At 38.7% G+C, this 14,781-nt stretch overlaps 1 protein-coding gene and 1 long non-coding RNA gene across 2 annotated transcripts; one reads left to right on the top strand and one right to left on the bottom strand.

Annotated features, from left to right (window-relative positions):
* Window positions 1-3: 3 nt before the first annotated feature.
* Window positions 4-1,648, top strand: LOC144902024 (uncharacterized). Its single transcript, XR_013630251.1, has 3 exons — window positions 4-186; window positions 1,278-1,427; window positions 1,503-1,648. It is a non-coding gene; the product is annotated as an uncharacterized LOC144902024 (long non-coding RNA).
* On the bottom strand, window positions 910-14,614 carry nuf2 (UF2 component of NDC80 kinetochore complex). Its single transcript, XM_058054780.2, has 13 exons — window positions 14,483-14,614; window positions 14,043-14,117; window positions 10,743-10,819; window positions 9,891-9,952; window positions 9,156-9,253; window positions 7,860-7,933; window positions 6,940-7,033; window positions 6,805-6,867; window positions 6,570-6,707; window positions 6,348-6,488; window positions 4,368-4,543; window positions 3,474-3,609; window positions 910-2,071 (listed from the first exon to the last, which is right to left on the bottom strand). The coding sequence occupies exons 1-13, from the start codon at window positions 14,603-14,605 to the stop codon at window positions 1,964-1,966; spliced, it is 1,365 nt and encodes a 454-aa protein (XP_057910763.2). The 5' UTR covers window positions 14,606-14,614; the 3' UTR covers window positions 910-1,963.
* Window positions 14,615-14,781: the final 167 nt, after the last annotated feature.

A 14,781-nucleotide genomic window follows, 5' to 3' on the forward strand; every position in this document is an offset into this window, starting at 1 on the left:
TCCTTTCTTTGCGTATTTCAATAACGCTCGTCGGGACCTGTGTTTCTACAGGTCAGATGCCTGGACACCAAACTCCATCGTCTGAAGGCAGACTTGCACGAATGTGTGAGCTTCATCCAGGAGCCAAGGAAACTCAAGAAGAGCATACAGATGATTTATGCTGGTTATGTACAGCACGCTGATGAGGTAGGCCAGGATTTGTGTTATTCATGCAGAAAGTTGATGTCCAATACCCGGCCAATGTGTCCTACTTTGTAAGAAATGAACAGTTGGCAGGGAATTCTCCCAATAAATACAATTATACAAATAATGCTGATATGAGTTTTCCCCATAAGGTGGCTGGGCTCTCCTTTAGAGATAAGGTGAGAAGCACCAGGAGAAACTCAGAGTAGAAGCGTCTCGTGGATGCCTCATCTCTGTTTGTATGGATTTGCTGTACTGCATATTCAATTTGACTCTATGTCCTGTACTACATTTACTTGCATTGGCTTTACTTTCAAGTTCAGTCTTACAGAATGGGGGGTGGCTAACTAGTGGCGGAGACATACGAAGACATATCAACGTACTTCCACCCCTATGTGAGGAATGGTCTCACCTTAGCCATCCCCATGAAACTGCTTATAACAGAATAGTTGTGAAGTACTGCATTACAGTAACATTGTGATACTGAGTGACCAGTGTAGAATACCCATCATATATTTGCATGTCTTCTGATTTATTTGACTTCATTTAGCTTTCTTATGCTTGAAAATGCTTCATTTACAAAAAAATATGCAAAATTTTCTTCTTACTAATAATAGGCCATATTCAACCAGCAAACAGCATGATTTATTCATATATTTTTTAAAAAACAGTGAGAGTGAAGTCAACCTTGGATTGGTACAAGACAAACAGATGGTATGGTATGTTTATTTGTTGATCTGCACAATTCAACATGTCTGAAAAGGACTTGGAATAAGAGCATAGGTTTAATGCTAACCCTTCCCCATGTTTATTACTGATCAGTCATACCATACTTTTTATTTGACACAATATTTTGCTTGACATTTGTCACATACATCTTTTTCCCCCCAATTCCTTTATGAAAAGGTGGTGTTAAAAAAAGAAATAATCAAGATGCAAGTACACGTTAAAAAAATGCTACTATTCCACCTTGTGTATTATTAAAGGAATAAAACATTTAGAATAAATGGTTAATAAATAGGAATACAATTGAATGAGTAAAGCATGAAACATGAAGAAACACACGTGAAGCCGTGGTGTTTTGTGTTTTGCAGGTAGATAAAAATCACTCAGCTGACGTTTGGAGGCCATTAAGATGCCAGCAGGACAACAAAGAAAAGACTCCAGTAAGTTTCAAATCCAGACGGTCCAAGTCTGCTGCTGCTGATGACGATCAGGACAAAAACTACATGAAAATCATGAAGGTAAAGGCTATGTATAGGCAAATATTGCTCTACTGTTTTGACAAGGAGGATGCTGACGTTTTGTTGCGTGTGCAGGAAAACGTGATGCTGATTGGTGAGATCAATGAACAGAGGAATGAACTACGTCAGCTAAGAAGTCAGCTCAAAGACTACAAAGGTCAGGTGGGCCTTTTCAAAAGGTCCATCACTTCCTCAACCACTCAGAACCATGGAAATCAGGACTTGAACTAAGCGGCTTTCAGATTTTCCACCAAAATAGTACTTTCTATTGTATAATAGTACTAATAGTATCATCAGCCAGACGGAGTTTAGTTGTTTTGCATGATGATGGTGTGCGTCAAAGTACCTTGACATTACTTGTTTTGTTGCTTTCTAAATCCAGCACATGAAAACATACAGCACACCTGCACTGCTTTTCAGACAGCAAATACACAGTCAAAATACACGCTAACATACACTTTATTTTGGAATGAAGACTAGAGTAAGAGCACAAGAATGAACTAACAGTAAGTAAGTAAAAAAAAAAGAGAAAGAAATCAGAAGCTGCTGGACATCTTGGTGAGATCTTGTTTAAGATCAGCACAGTGCTTCTCGATTCTCCCGTGTAGTTTTTCCATTGCAGCACAGAGGGTGTCATACATCGCCTGCAAACACACAGCAATCATAAACATCAAAACAAGTATTGGGACGACATTCCTTTGCTTTCAACTGAAAGCAAGAATTAGAGAGCAGAGAGCAACATTTCAGGTTTTATTTCCAGGTATTTGTACACACTGGAACATAGCACCTTTTGGTTTGAACACACCCGTTTCTCATGTGAACACAAGTATTGGAACATGTGACTGACAGGTGTGTCCAATTACATTACATTACCGTACTTAATGGCACTGAACTTTCCACTTAGTTATAAGTTCGGAAGGATAGGTTTTGCCGCTGTTGACTACATTTAGAGGTGAAAACAACATAAAAACCAGATCGTTATCTATGGGTGAAAATTCCAGCTTGGCGAGAACTGTTCTTCTTGCTAATGAGTAGTTTGCATCTTGTGGTATTTTTGAATTGTAGTGCAATGGTTCTGATTTTACACCTTCTCAATTCACAATTGTTTGTTGTTTTCACCTCTAAATGCAGTCTACACAGGCAAACCCTATCTAATGTGAAACTGAGTGTAGACAGTCAGCGCTATTTATGAACTGAATAAGTGTAAATGTAATGGGATACGCTTGGGCAACAAGACAAAAACAGCCTCAGTGACACCTCAGTTTTTGTTATTAATTCCAAATTGCAATTTCCCTCTAAGAAATAATGTAAATCCAATTAATCAATTCCAAAATATGAACAGAAAATACACTTTAGTAAGAATAATTGTAGAAATAAATGCATGTTTTACACTTAGAAAAGAATGGAATGAATAAATGAACATTTAACATGACTTATCAGTACTGAAGGCACTTAGAGAGGACGGCATCTTCCTACTTAGCTGTGGATTCTTTCTTCAGTAGTGTTTCTCACCTGCACAATTTGGCCCCATGGTGGGTTATTTAGCTTTTTTATTTTTTTTTTTATGTCCGGGCAGTGATACAGCAAGGCGTAGGGGGCTTAGTTCCACGGCCTATTGTACTAGTTTGTTTGCCACACTGTACAAAAACAGTACTGGACTGTATCTGATCCCTCGCTGATTGGGTTTCCCTCCTTACAAAGATATGAACATCATTTTTTTATGCTACATTTTTTTTTTCTCAATAGCAAAAGGTGGAGTTTAATGATTTTTTTTTCTATTTAAAGACGCAGTTTTTAAAAATTCATCCTTTGCCAGCTCTTTGGTCTTGCCGATGATAATAGAGTAGAGATAGATTTGTGTGTTGCATGGAGACGTACAGTAACCACTCCATGCAAGCTACGTGGTAGGTAGGGGATCAAACACTCAATGTACTGGTATAACCATTCCATGGTTCCTGTCTCTCCATTACAATAAAAGTCATATATGTGCAAGAAGCAAAAGGTACAGAAGCAGCATGGGATGACCTGTAATACGTATTAGCATACCTGAGCTTTCTGGGTGTCTTTACTGCATACTTCTCTCAGGCTGTGGATCTTCACTTTCAGCTGCTGTGTCTCTCTGGAGATCTCTTGGATTTTGTCTGCCATCTTCTCCCGTTTGTGATGGATTTGGTTACACTGTCTGTGTTTGGAATGATGCAAGAGATATATATAAGACCAGGGTACCGACATTTCACTTGCTCAGAAGGTGGCTTATACTCATGGTGGACATGAATGTCATATTCATTTAAGGGTGGAATGATGATACAATGTGATTTTTAGTTTGTCTGACTGCACTGAACAAATCAGTGAAGTACAAAAATCGCACAAAATTGATCAGAGAAGATGATTAAATCATTGTTGAGGGTGACAGGCCGTGTGCTAGCATCAATTCACTTGACATGGCAGTCAATACATACACCATTAAGTATTTGTGGCAGCATCGAGAAAGTTAGACTTTCACTGTCTCAGCACACAACTATGGTGCATTCAAGGACCCCTGGGAACAATGAAACAAAATGGAATACTACGGGCTTTCTAAAAATGTATGTTTCCAATAAAACAACAGTCCTTATTTTATGCACTACGATGTAGTCAGTTGATCCAAATCCTGTCCATCCTCTAAAGACGTTGTGTACAGACAGGAAGTAACGTATGACCAGTCAACCAATCACAGCCTTCAAGGTCAGCTGGAGGAGTTTTGTTTAAGAGGTGCAATAAAAAGCGTGTCCGAGAGCAGCGATGTGAACAATTTAGGAAAAATATGTACACATAGACAGTTCTGGAATTGGTTGCTCAAGTTATTAATTCATTGATAATTGATTTGTTTTACAAATTTGTTATTAAAAATGAGTGAAGACTGAAAGAGATTAAAAAATGACTGTTGCATACTGTACATACCCCAACACATCTTCAACATGTTGCTCCTTGATCTCCCTCTTCTTCTGCCTACGAATGCTCTGCTTGGACTCCTTGTCCAGCTTCATCCTTAAAGATCGCACCAGCTGTGCTTCCTCGTTGCACAGGTTCTTCCGCTCCTTCTGCCGTTTCTCCTCAAGCTGCATCAGGCTGGATATCTGGACACGTGTGTTAGCACTCACATGTCAGTCATGAGATTATGCTTCATTTGGAATCATCAACTTTACAGCACAAAATAGCATTTGTAATATTAGATACTCTATACTGTATTGCCAAAAGAACTTTAGTTAGTCATAACATGTGACAAACCAATATTATCTTGCATGCTAATAACTCAGTTTGGCCTTTGGATAGTATAGCTCCCAGTTTGGGAAGGACTACGTTCCTACAGGACTGTGAGTACAGTAATCCCTCACCACTTGGCTCTTCGAAATTGCAGTTTCCCTCAGTTTTGAAAAATATACAGTATTGATTCATAGATTGTGCTGTCTCATAGTTGAATACAGCCTACTATTAGTCAAAAATATTTATATTGAAACTAATTTTAAAGGGGACCTATTATGCTTATTTTTGTATTGAGTTGTGGACTCCTAATAACCAGCACAGAAAGATTTATAGTCCTTCCAGAATCTACACCTATTCCGCTGTATTTCTTTGGATTTCGTGGTTCCTGTGAAAACAGTCTGTTTGAATGTATTGTGTCTGTTATGGTTGGTCACACTGCCAATTGCATAGAAACACTTCCGGTTTGTGCTGCTAACCTCATAGGAGTTGATAAATGGTATAGAAGCTGAGAATAAAGAGCAATTTATCTTTTTAAAAAGCTTTGACATACAAGCATACGTGTTGGACCCCGAATCCGATCCGGAAGTAGAGACTGGACAGTCGGAAGTTTCTCAAGAAAAGAGGTTACTTCAAGAGGTCTCTCAATGGTAAGTAGCTTTAGCAAGTTAGCATTTTCTACAGCATTGGTATTGTGTAAAAACCAAGGAAAGAGCTACTAATTGTGGTGGTGTCTTTAGGAATTGTAAACAAATGTGGCTTTCCCTTTCGAGGCATTGCTAAACTGAGGTCTTCTCTGTGACATCACAAAAGGAACAATTTTACCACACCTATTGAAATAGAGCGTTTTTTGAGTCATCCTTTTAGGCCTCACTTCCAAATGTGCAAACCTCATTATCTCATACTTTGGCATGGTTTAACAGGAGAATACAACATTCTAACTACATTTATAGGTCAGAAAAGTGGAAAAAGCATAATAGGTCCCCTTTAAATATTTGAAGCCTCAGTAAAGCATTTTCTAAAATAAAATGGCTAACTGAAGTAAAATACAATTAAGGCATTCAGAATAAGCATTTAAATACAGTGTAGTATTCTACACAGGTCAGCAGGTGTCAGTAATGTTACTGTCATGTTTGCATCAGACTTGATGGACAGAACAACAGGCTTTTATTTGAGGTTGAAATATTCTCACCACAGGTACAGTAATCCCTAATAAAAACACAAGCTACTTTAAACTCACACTAAACTAAAACTCAATTGTGACCCTCGATGTCACTTCCTGTCCGCCCGGTGACTCCACTCCCCTCGGGACAACATTTATAGCACATAAGCAGTATTATTTATGTCTTAAATGGCCTATTTACCCTTATTATAACTACTATATTAGGTAATGGGAGTGTAAATATGACTGTGGGGGGTTACTTCATGTTTCACAGCTGAGAGCAATTAACCACCATAAATGAGGGATTACTGTACAATATATGAAGGAATTGGAAATGTATACAGTTGAAATATGTTGGAACAAGATATTAAACTAATAATAAGATGTTGAAAACCAGCCTAACATATTTTGAGCACCACTGTAGTGGTTTTAGAGTGTTTAACAGAAAAGCTAATTGTTGATCATATCATCACCACATTCTGGAATCGTTACATATGTTTATGCTTATGTGTCCATACCTCCTCCTGCCACTGCTTGCTGTTGTTCATGCTGCTTTCCAGGTCTTGCAGTAGATTGTGCATTTGCTGGATTTCCACATCGGTGTAGCCCACTCTCTGCACCATGTTTTGCAGCTCCACGACACACTCATCGGTTTGTTCCTGATAAAACGTTTATATTTGTAAGACTTGCAAATGCACGTCTCTCTCATTCGCCGTCTTGTCAAACAATTTAGCACTCACGATGGAGCTCTTAATGTTCTTGACGTTTGTCCTCATGATCTCCATTTGGCTCTTCAGCTCCTCTGGTGATTCGACAATCTGAGACTTACACTTGGCTATGTCATCCTTCAGGTTGCAAACATCCGTCTTCATCTGGGCCTACACTCACACACACACACACACACACACACACACCACGCTAAAGTACACTAGTCGAGTTTGGCACAAGCTTTGTCGTGATAGTTTGGCGTCATACCAGTTTATATGTTTTTTCTGCATTGATGCTTTTCCACTCTGTGATGCTATCCTTCTTTGCATTCTGAAAGACAACGGTCAGGTCCATCAGTACAAGAAGTGTGTTTCTGCATGCAAGCGTTTCTTCATCACCTACCACTTCCTGGTATTCATGCATTGTGGTGGCTTGCAGCTCCGAGAAGGCAGCTGCCAGCTCGTCGGCCTCAGCCTTCTGCTCAGGAGGGATGGTCCTGATCAAGTGCACAAATCAAGCGATTACAAGGCTGACATCGGTAACATTGTAGTATTCAATCAACCAAACATGATGTGAGTTTCAGTGCAGACAAATTCAAGTGTGAACGCAATCATCCCAACCGCTGAAAGTTAACATTTTTCTCCGTACATTTTTTTCCCTGCAGAAAACACATGTACCACTGTTAGAAAAAGCCCATGTTTACGAACATACATATTTGTCTTTATGCAATTATGTGTTTTCATTAAGCCTTAACATTTTAAACATGTAATGTGCATTTAGCTTGTCTGTCACTAGTGAACAATAGCAATCGAGGAGTGAAGCTGATCTAATGATTGTAAGTCACATAAATTGCAAATGTAGATCTGAAATCAGAAGAGAACATCAATGTCACTTTTTTTTGCAGTCCTAAAAAATAGGAGTCAATTTATGTGGTTCCATCACTAGCACGTCACAAATGCTGCTCCATCAGGTCCTTACTTTATGCATATGTTATAACGGCAAAGCTTTTGATATGATGGTAAAACACCATCATACCAATATGAAACTGTACCAAAGTGTATCTAATATTTATTTGTACTTTTTGGGACTGGACCAGAGCACTGAATTACACATATGAACACAGCCGTAGAGAGAGCAGTTTACTTTAGACAAGATTCAACAAGCAACCGACTGTAAATCTTCCACTTATGGTCAAGTTGTAGTTTCTTACGCTTCCTCAGGTGACAACAAAACAGAACGTGTGCCTGTTTGGCGCGTGCCAGTCCAGTGTTGGGATGATGGCATTCATAGTGTGTACATAACCATGTTTCATCAAGGCTTACGTCAGCATCTCTATTTTTGTTTCTGCTTCTTGGTTTTCTTTTGCATACGCTTGCATCCTGTCCACATCTGCCCTCTGTCAATAAACACAGAAAAAAAAGGTTAGTTCTATATCCTATGTAGTCCATATTCCTGTGATACTGACCCCACTTTATTTTTTAGTTATCGTAATGAAGCAAGCACATGTGGTCTTGTCAGCATGAAATATTTAGAAACATTTAAATGATTCTCAACAATATACTGTAGTGTTTTGTATGTAGTAAATTAATATCAAAGTATGAGTTCACAGCTAGAAAACTATGTCATTTTTTTATGCTTGTTAGGTCAAGTATAGTTCTACTCATTGTAGAACTAGTATGTAAACAAGTATGTAAATTGTGCTGTGTGGATTACATTTTTGGACTTCTCCAGCACTTTTAACACCATCCAGCCTCAGCTCCTCAGGAACAAACTGACACAGATGGGAGAAGGATCACGCCTGGTGGCATGGATCACAGATGACCTGACTGGCAGACTGCAGTACGTGTAACTAGGGAACTGCAGGTCCAACACTGACAAGCAGCACAGGAGCACCGCAGGGAACTGTGCTCTCTCCTGTTTTGTTTACCCTGTCCACATCTGACTTTCAGTCCAACTCTGAGCTCTGCCATGTACAGAAATATGCAGGCAACACGGCCATTGTGGGATGTATCAGGAATGGACAAGAGGATGAGTACAAAAAACAGATCCAATTAGTCAACTGGTGCGATGCAAACCACCTGCACTTCAACACCACCAAGACCAAGGAAATAGTGGTGGACTTTAGGAGACCGCATACGCTGATTGCAACCACTTGTTCAGCTTTCTCTTGTTCAGAGTGGCACTGCTGTGTCCTCCAAACATTATGTTTTTACAGACCTCTAGATTTCCACCTCAGTCAAGTCACGCTTCTTCATCTTCGGCCAGCAGCCATGATCCAGGAGAACTGACTGAAATGTAATCCAAGGTCCTTAAATATGGACGCCGCATTCACGAGCCACTTTGTATTGACTATTTACTGGAGAATAGAAGCTGTGGACAGAGCGTGATGTGGGGTGGAGTTGCATACACACATTTGGACAGAAGGTGAAGCACAAATTGTGTGAATGTGTTTGTGCGCCACTTTTTGTATTTTCATTTTTATAAATGAGGCCCCTAGTTGGCGGCAATCCTACTTGCTCATTTTGGATACGTTTGAAATCCTTGTGCAGATTTTTGGTAGTTGAAAATAGAGTCAAACACACTCACAAACAAAGACTTGGTAAATAAATGACACATACAAACTTGTCGTGCTTCTCCTGCGTCATATTCAGTCTCATCTTTCTGAACTGCAGAAAGTTCATGATGGCACTTAAAATAGTAAGCTGTTTCTGTTTCTCTGAAAAGGATGAGCAAAGACACGACCTGGTTACTCTTCAGAGATCAACTGCTTTCAATAAAACACACAAATATACACTTTATTGTCCTTACACGTGGTAAGCAAATGTCAGTTGGCATGTAACTACAACTGCAATGAACAGCACGTGTAGAATTACCACATGTTAGAAATATACAGGTGCTACTCCAGTTACAAACACGTTCTGCTCCTACCTAGACTGTGATGCACGCTATCTGTCAAAGGTTTGGACACATTTCCTCATCCTATTGAATTGGAAGGTTTTGACGGGCTGTGTAAATTTTGTTTTAATGTAAGGCAGAATTTCTACCTAAATGAATTCCTAAGGACATACAATAGTCATAAAAATGTGTGATTAACATACAATATATATAACCCTGTACACAATATACAGATGCTATACTGCACTGATTATGATAAATGAAGGTGTAATGAACATATGGTACTATATTAACATAATATGGGTGGATATAGATGTAGTATGCTATAAATATACTCTACAGATTGTCATATCCATATTCATTCAGTGCATGAAAATATATATATACACACACACACATATATATATATATATATATATATATACACACACACACACACATTATGGAGATATACTTACTTGGTGCGAGAAGGTCATTCAGTGAAAAGTCATACACGAAACACATCGGCAGAAACTGTTGCCTAAAAGAACAATACATCATCAAAAAGAGGTATTGGTTCAATATTATTGTGCATGCAGGTCTTTCATAGTATAGAATAGGGGTGTCATGAAACGCCCAACTCACGAGACGACACGATGCACAAGATGGGGTCCATGACAACGAGCCGATATTTTAACATTAATTTTAAGGAAAAAAGTACAGTGAAAAAATATGATGGGACAAACCGTATCACCAAAAACAATGCAGGTGTGTTTTGAAATGTTTATTGTCCCACAAATTGACACTCAACGATATTATTGTCAAAATTTTTTTAGACCAAATAACCATTGTTATGACAATATTTAATAATAATAACTGTCCAGCTGTCCTTTGATAGTTTGAATTTTTAATTAACAAACATACCGAAAATAGACAAAATCTTTGTGTTTTATTAGGTATTAATAGGGCTGTCAATCGATTCAAATATTTAATCATGATTAGTCACATAAACATTTGCAAATAACTACATCTAGTTGCGCCAATAATATCGCTGTAGCTTGATTAATAAAGTCAGTTATGTCAATAGAACACTGTTGGCGTTGGATGCACAGAAAAGGGAAATAAATATGTGTTCATGTGTCACATAAGGATTGTGAATGATGGGCAAAATTCCAATATTAAAGTGCAAGTTCCCTTTTAAATAAAATTGATCAAATGTATATTTACTACAGCTTCTACTTGGACATCGACAAGTAGCAAGGATCTCCTGGTAAACTGATGTTTAAAATATACAACAAACACTTAGCCATGTAACCCCATACAATACTCACATGCGTATGTAGATGCTCATGATAGCAGTTGTCACCTCATGGTACATTGGGAACTGGATGTTTTCCACGAGTGGAACCTGTGGTACAATGATATGTAATCAGAGTAAATTCACGTATGGATACGCCAATTCAGACGCTGGGTGAGGTAATATGAGCAGTTCATTCTCCTCGAGTATCATTCAGGAGCACACATGGAGCACAAGTTGGCCGTTGCCACTTTGTGCTTCCATTTTCACAGCTTCATATATCAATATCATATCTATATCAATATTATAATGATTAAATCTGCTGTTTCATGGTTTGAAACTAACTTATGTAGATTAAGTATAAAGACGGTTAGTTCATTAAAAATATAAGGCATTCAGAAAATGCATTGATAGGTAAGTTGCACTATGTAGAATTCTGCACTGAAACATAAGAAACCTACAAAAATATGTCATTTATAACCACAACGTTCAACACCATGACGTGTATCCGCTGCACCGTTGTATCAACAATGCTGCAACAATAAAATCCCAGCGTGAAACACCAAGGCGGCTGACGGATAAATTGCCAACCTTTTATTTGAAGCCGCTGTGTTGTGTACATTGTGTGGAAAAGTTACATGTTTGACTGTACTGATCATGCCATCAACACCATGCGGAAATGTGATTTTTCTCATTTACAGCAAAGTCTCGTTATATTGATATTGTCGGGAGTCGGAAAAAATATCGATATAACCGGACTGTCGATATATCCGATCCTGCGCCGAACTGCATTAAAAGTGGGCAATAGTGCACTCTACATTGTTCTATACACACGAGAGAAACCACGAACGCCAGCATGTACATATGAAAAACAGTGATTATTGCAAGCGATAAAAAGATATCTGAATACAACACAATTAAATACATGTATTTGTACGCTTGTGTCTTCGTTGGAATAGGTGTGTATGCTATGTCAGTTGGTTCTTCTGTTGCAGGCATGTGTTTGGCCAGCTATGTGGGGCGAGTTGAGCATGACCTGTGAACCAGGAAGTGCGAGAATCGGTGTGTGTGCTGTGCTCTGGTGGTGGAAGTGTGAAAAATAAAGTTGACTGGAAGCAGCCGTTCGCAGTGTTCTTTTTTGGTATTGAAATCCTTAAGCAAAGATTGATTTAAGCTGCTTTTGTATCGATATAAGCAGACCAAATTGGCTGGCGGGAGATGAAAAGGGCATCGTAGTAACCGGATTATCATAATAACCGGGTATCATACTACCGGAACTAATTATATCATAAAAGACTAGAAATTTGCCGGGAAATGAAAATAGTATCGTAATAAGCAGTACTTCGATATAATAAGACTTTACTGTACTTGTTTGCTGGTTTATTATTGCGTGACTAAGTGATTAGTGGCGTCATTGGCTTAGCTTTTTGTTGTGTTACCTTCATGTCGGCTGTTCTTTCTAAATAATTGTCTCTGTTTAATGGTTGCAACCATGTGAACTGAACTAAGAAATAAACTTTCACCAATGAGACTCAAGGATCTCCCAACTTGCTCTTAGCCACAAAGTACTTTTTGGAATTGATGGGCAGGCCTGTGCTGACAAACACTGATTGAATTCGGTATAAGCTGAACTGGAACGAAATGCCACCCTGGCCACATTTAAAAGAGCAATTTTGCTTCAAGTTTGTTTTTGTCCAGACAGAGCGAACAAGCAGCATATAAAAAGCTGGCAAATACACACATGGAGGTAAGTTAAATAGTACTTGTGTACTTTACTAGTTTATTAAGATACTATGCAGAAGTTGTACCCCATTAGACACCTAACTCACAAGAAAAGATTATGCATGAGATTGGGTTCGAGAATGAGATGAGACTTTAACATTAATTTAACAAAAAGTACAATGAATATATTTTTTATTTTATTTCTCCATTGTTGCAATTCCCCCCATAACTACTGTATTCCTGAGCTCTTAATGTCACGTTACATGTTCAACTTGCAGGAAGTTTTGTACACTCCATTTTAACAGCATAATGATGGCAACAGTGACATTGGTAACTGCAATGTTAGCAACAGTGTCATTGGTAACTGCAATGTTAGCAACAGTGTCATTGGTAACTGCAATGTTAGCAACAGTGTCATTGGTAACTGCAATGTTAGCAACAGTGACATTGGTAACTGCAATGTTAGCAACAGTGACATTGGTAACTGCAATGTTAGCAACAGTGACATTGGTAACTGCAATGTTAGCAACAGTGACATTGGTAACTGCAATGTTAGCAACAGTGACATTGGTAACTGCAATGTTAGCAACAGTGTCATTGGTAACTGCAATGTTAGCAACAGTGACATTGGTAACTGCAATGTTAGCAACAGTGACATTGGTAACTGCAATGTTAGCAACAGTGTCATTGGTAACTGCAATGTTAGCAACAGTGTCATTGGTAACTGCAATGTTAGCAACAGTGTCATTGGTAACTGCAATGTTAGCAACAGTGACATGGTAACTGCAATGTTAGCAACAGTGACATGGTAACTGCAATGTTAGCAACAGTGTCATTGGTAACTGCAATGTTAGCAACAGTGACATTGGTAACTGCAATGTTAGCAACAGTGACATTGGTAACTGCAATGTTAGCAACAGTGACATTGGTAACTGCAATGTTAGCAACAGTGACATTGGTAACTGCAGTGTTAGCAACAGTGACATTGGTAACTGCAGTGTTAGCAACAGTGACATTGGTAACTGCAATGTTAGCAACAGTGACATTGGTAACTGCAATGTTAGCAACAGTGACATTGGTAACTGCAATGTTAGCAACAGTGACATTGGTAACTGCAATGTTAGCAACAGTGACATTGGTAACTGCAATGTTAGCAACAGTGTCATTGGTAACTGCAATGTTAGCAACAGTGTCATTGGTAACTGCAATGTTAGCAACAGTGTCATTGGTAACTGCAATGTTAGCAACAGTGACATGGTAACTGCAATGTTAGCAACAGTGTCATTGGTAACTGCAATGTTAGCAACAGTGACATTGGTAACTGCAATGTTAGCAACAGTGACATTGGTAACTGCAATGTTAGCAACAGTGACATTGGTAACTGCAATGTTAGCAACAGTGACATTGGTAACTGCAATGTTAGCAACAGTGACATTGGTAACTGCAATGTTAGCAACAGTGACATTGGTAACTGCAATGTTAGCAACAGTGACATTGGTAACTGCAATGTTAGCAACAGTGACATTGGTAACTGCAATGTTAGCAACAGTGACATTGGTAACTGCAATGTTAGCAACACTGAAATTAGAATGTGTCAGTAGTCAGTACTTACCATGGAGTGGCATTCAGGTCTGAAACGATACAACAGATGCAGCACTCTCATGTAGAGCATTTGAATCACTTCTGGCTGGAAAAGAACGATTTAGAATTGTGTTAAAATTATATAATGTACAACATAAGTTTAGCACGTGAAAATGTCGTTTGGCTTTCTTCCATGAAGCCAAAACTCCATTAACCCTTACAATATTTCACTTTTCTCACACTCAGTTTAATAAGAGGCACTAACTCATAATATTATTATTAAAGATGTCCCAATTACGTCCTGCTTTTAAGGCAAATTGGCTTCATTTGGACTCTTCATTTTCTCTCACATCGCTGTAACGTTTCTTACTTGAAACCTTTGAGGTTTAAGTGTAAATAAAAGAAAAAAATCCTGTGATATCTAACACAACATAACAAATGTACGGACAAAGAAAAGCAAAAAGTAGTTACCTTGGGAGAAGGAGTCAAGTCGGACTTGCTGAAGTGTTTCGCCTCTTGCCCAGTAAGCACCTCTGATCGATAAAAGCTTACTATGGCATCGGCCGTGTGAACAGGAAAGGTGTTTTCCGACATTTTATCCTCGTTCTTTCAGCATAAATACACGGAAAACTCAACAAACACAAGAACCCAAATACAAACTATTGGCGCCCAAATCTACTTTCTAGTGCCGTTGCAAAGCTCAGCATCTTATTGGTGAGTTTTCTTCTTCGTTTGCTTTTCTTCTTATTCGGCAACCTGCACTTAGGCGC

Source organism: Doryrhamphus excisus, linkage group LG18, assembly GCF_037039965.1.
Source record: "Doryrhamphus excisus strain RoL-2023G ecotype Guam linkage group LG18, RoL_Dexc_Guam_v1.1, whole genome shotgun sequence".
Taxonomy (NCBI): Eukaryota; Metazoa; Chordata; class Actinopteri; order Syngnathiformes; family Syngnathidae; genus Doryrhamphus; species Doryrhamphus excisus.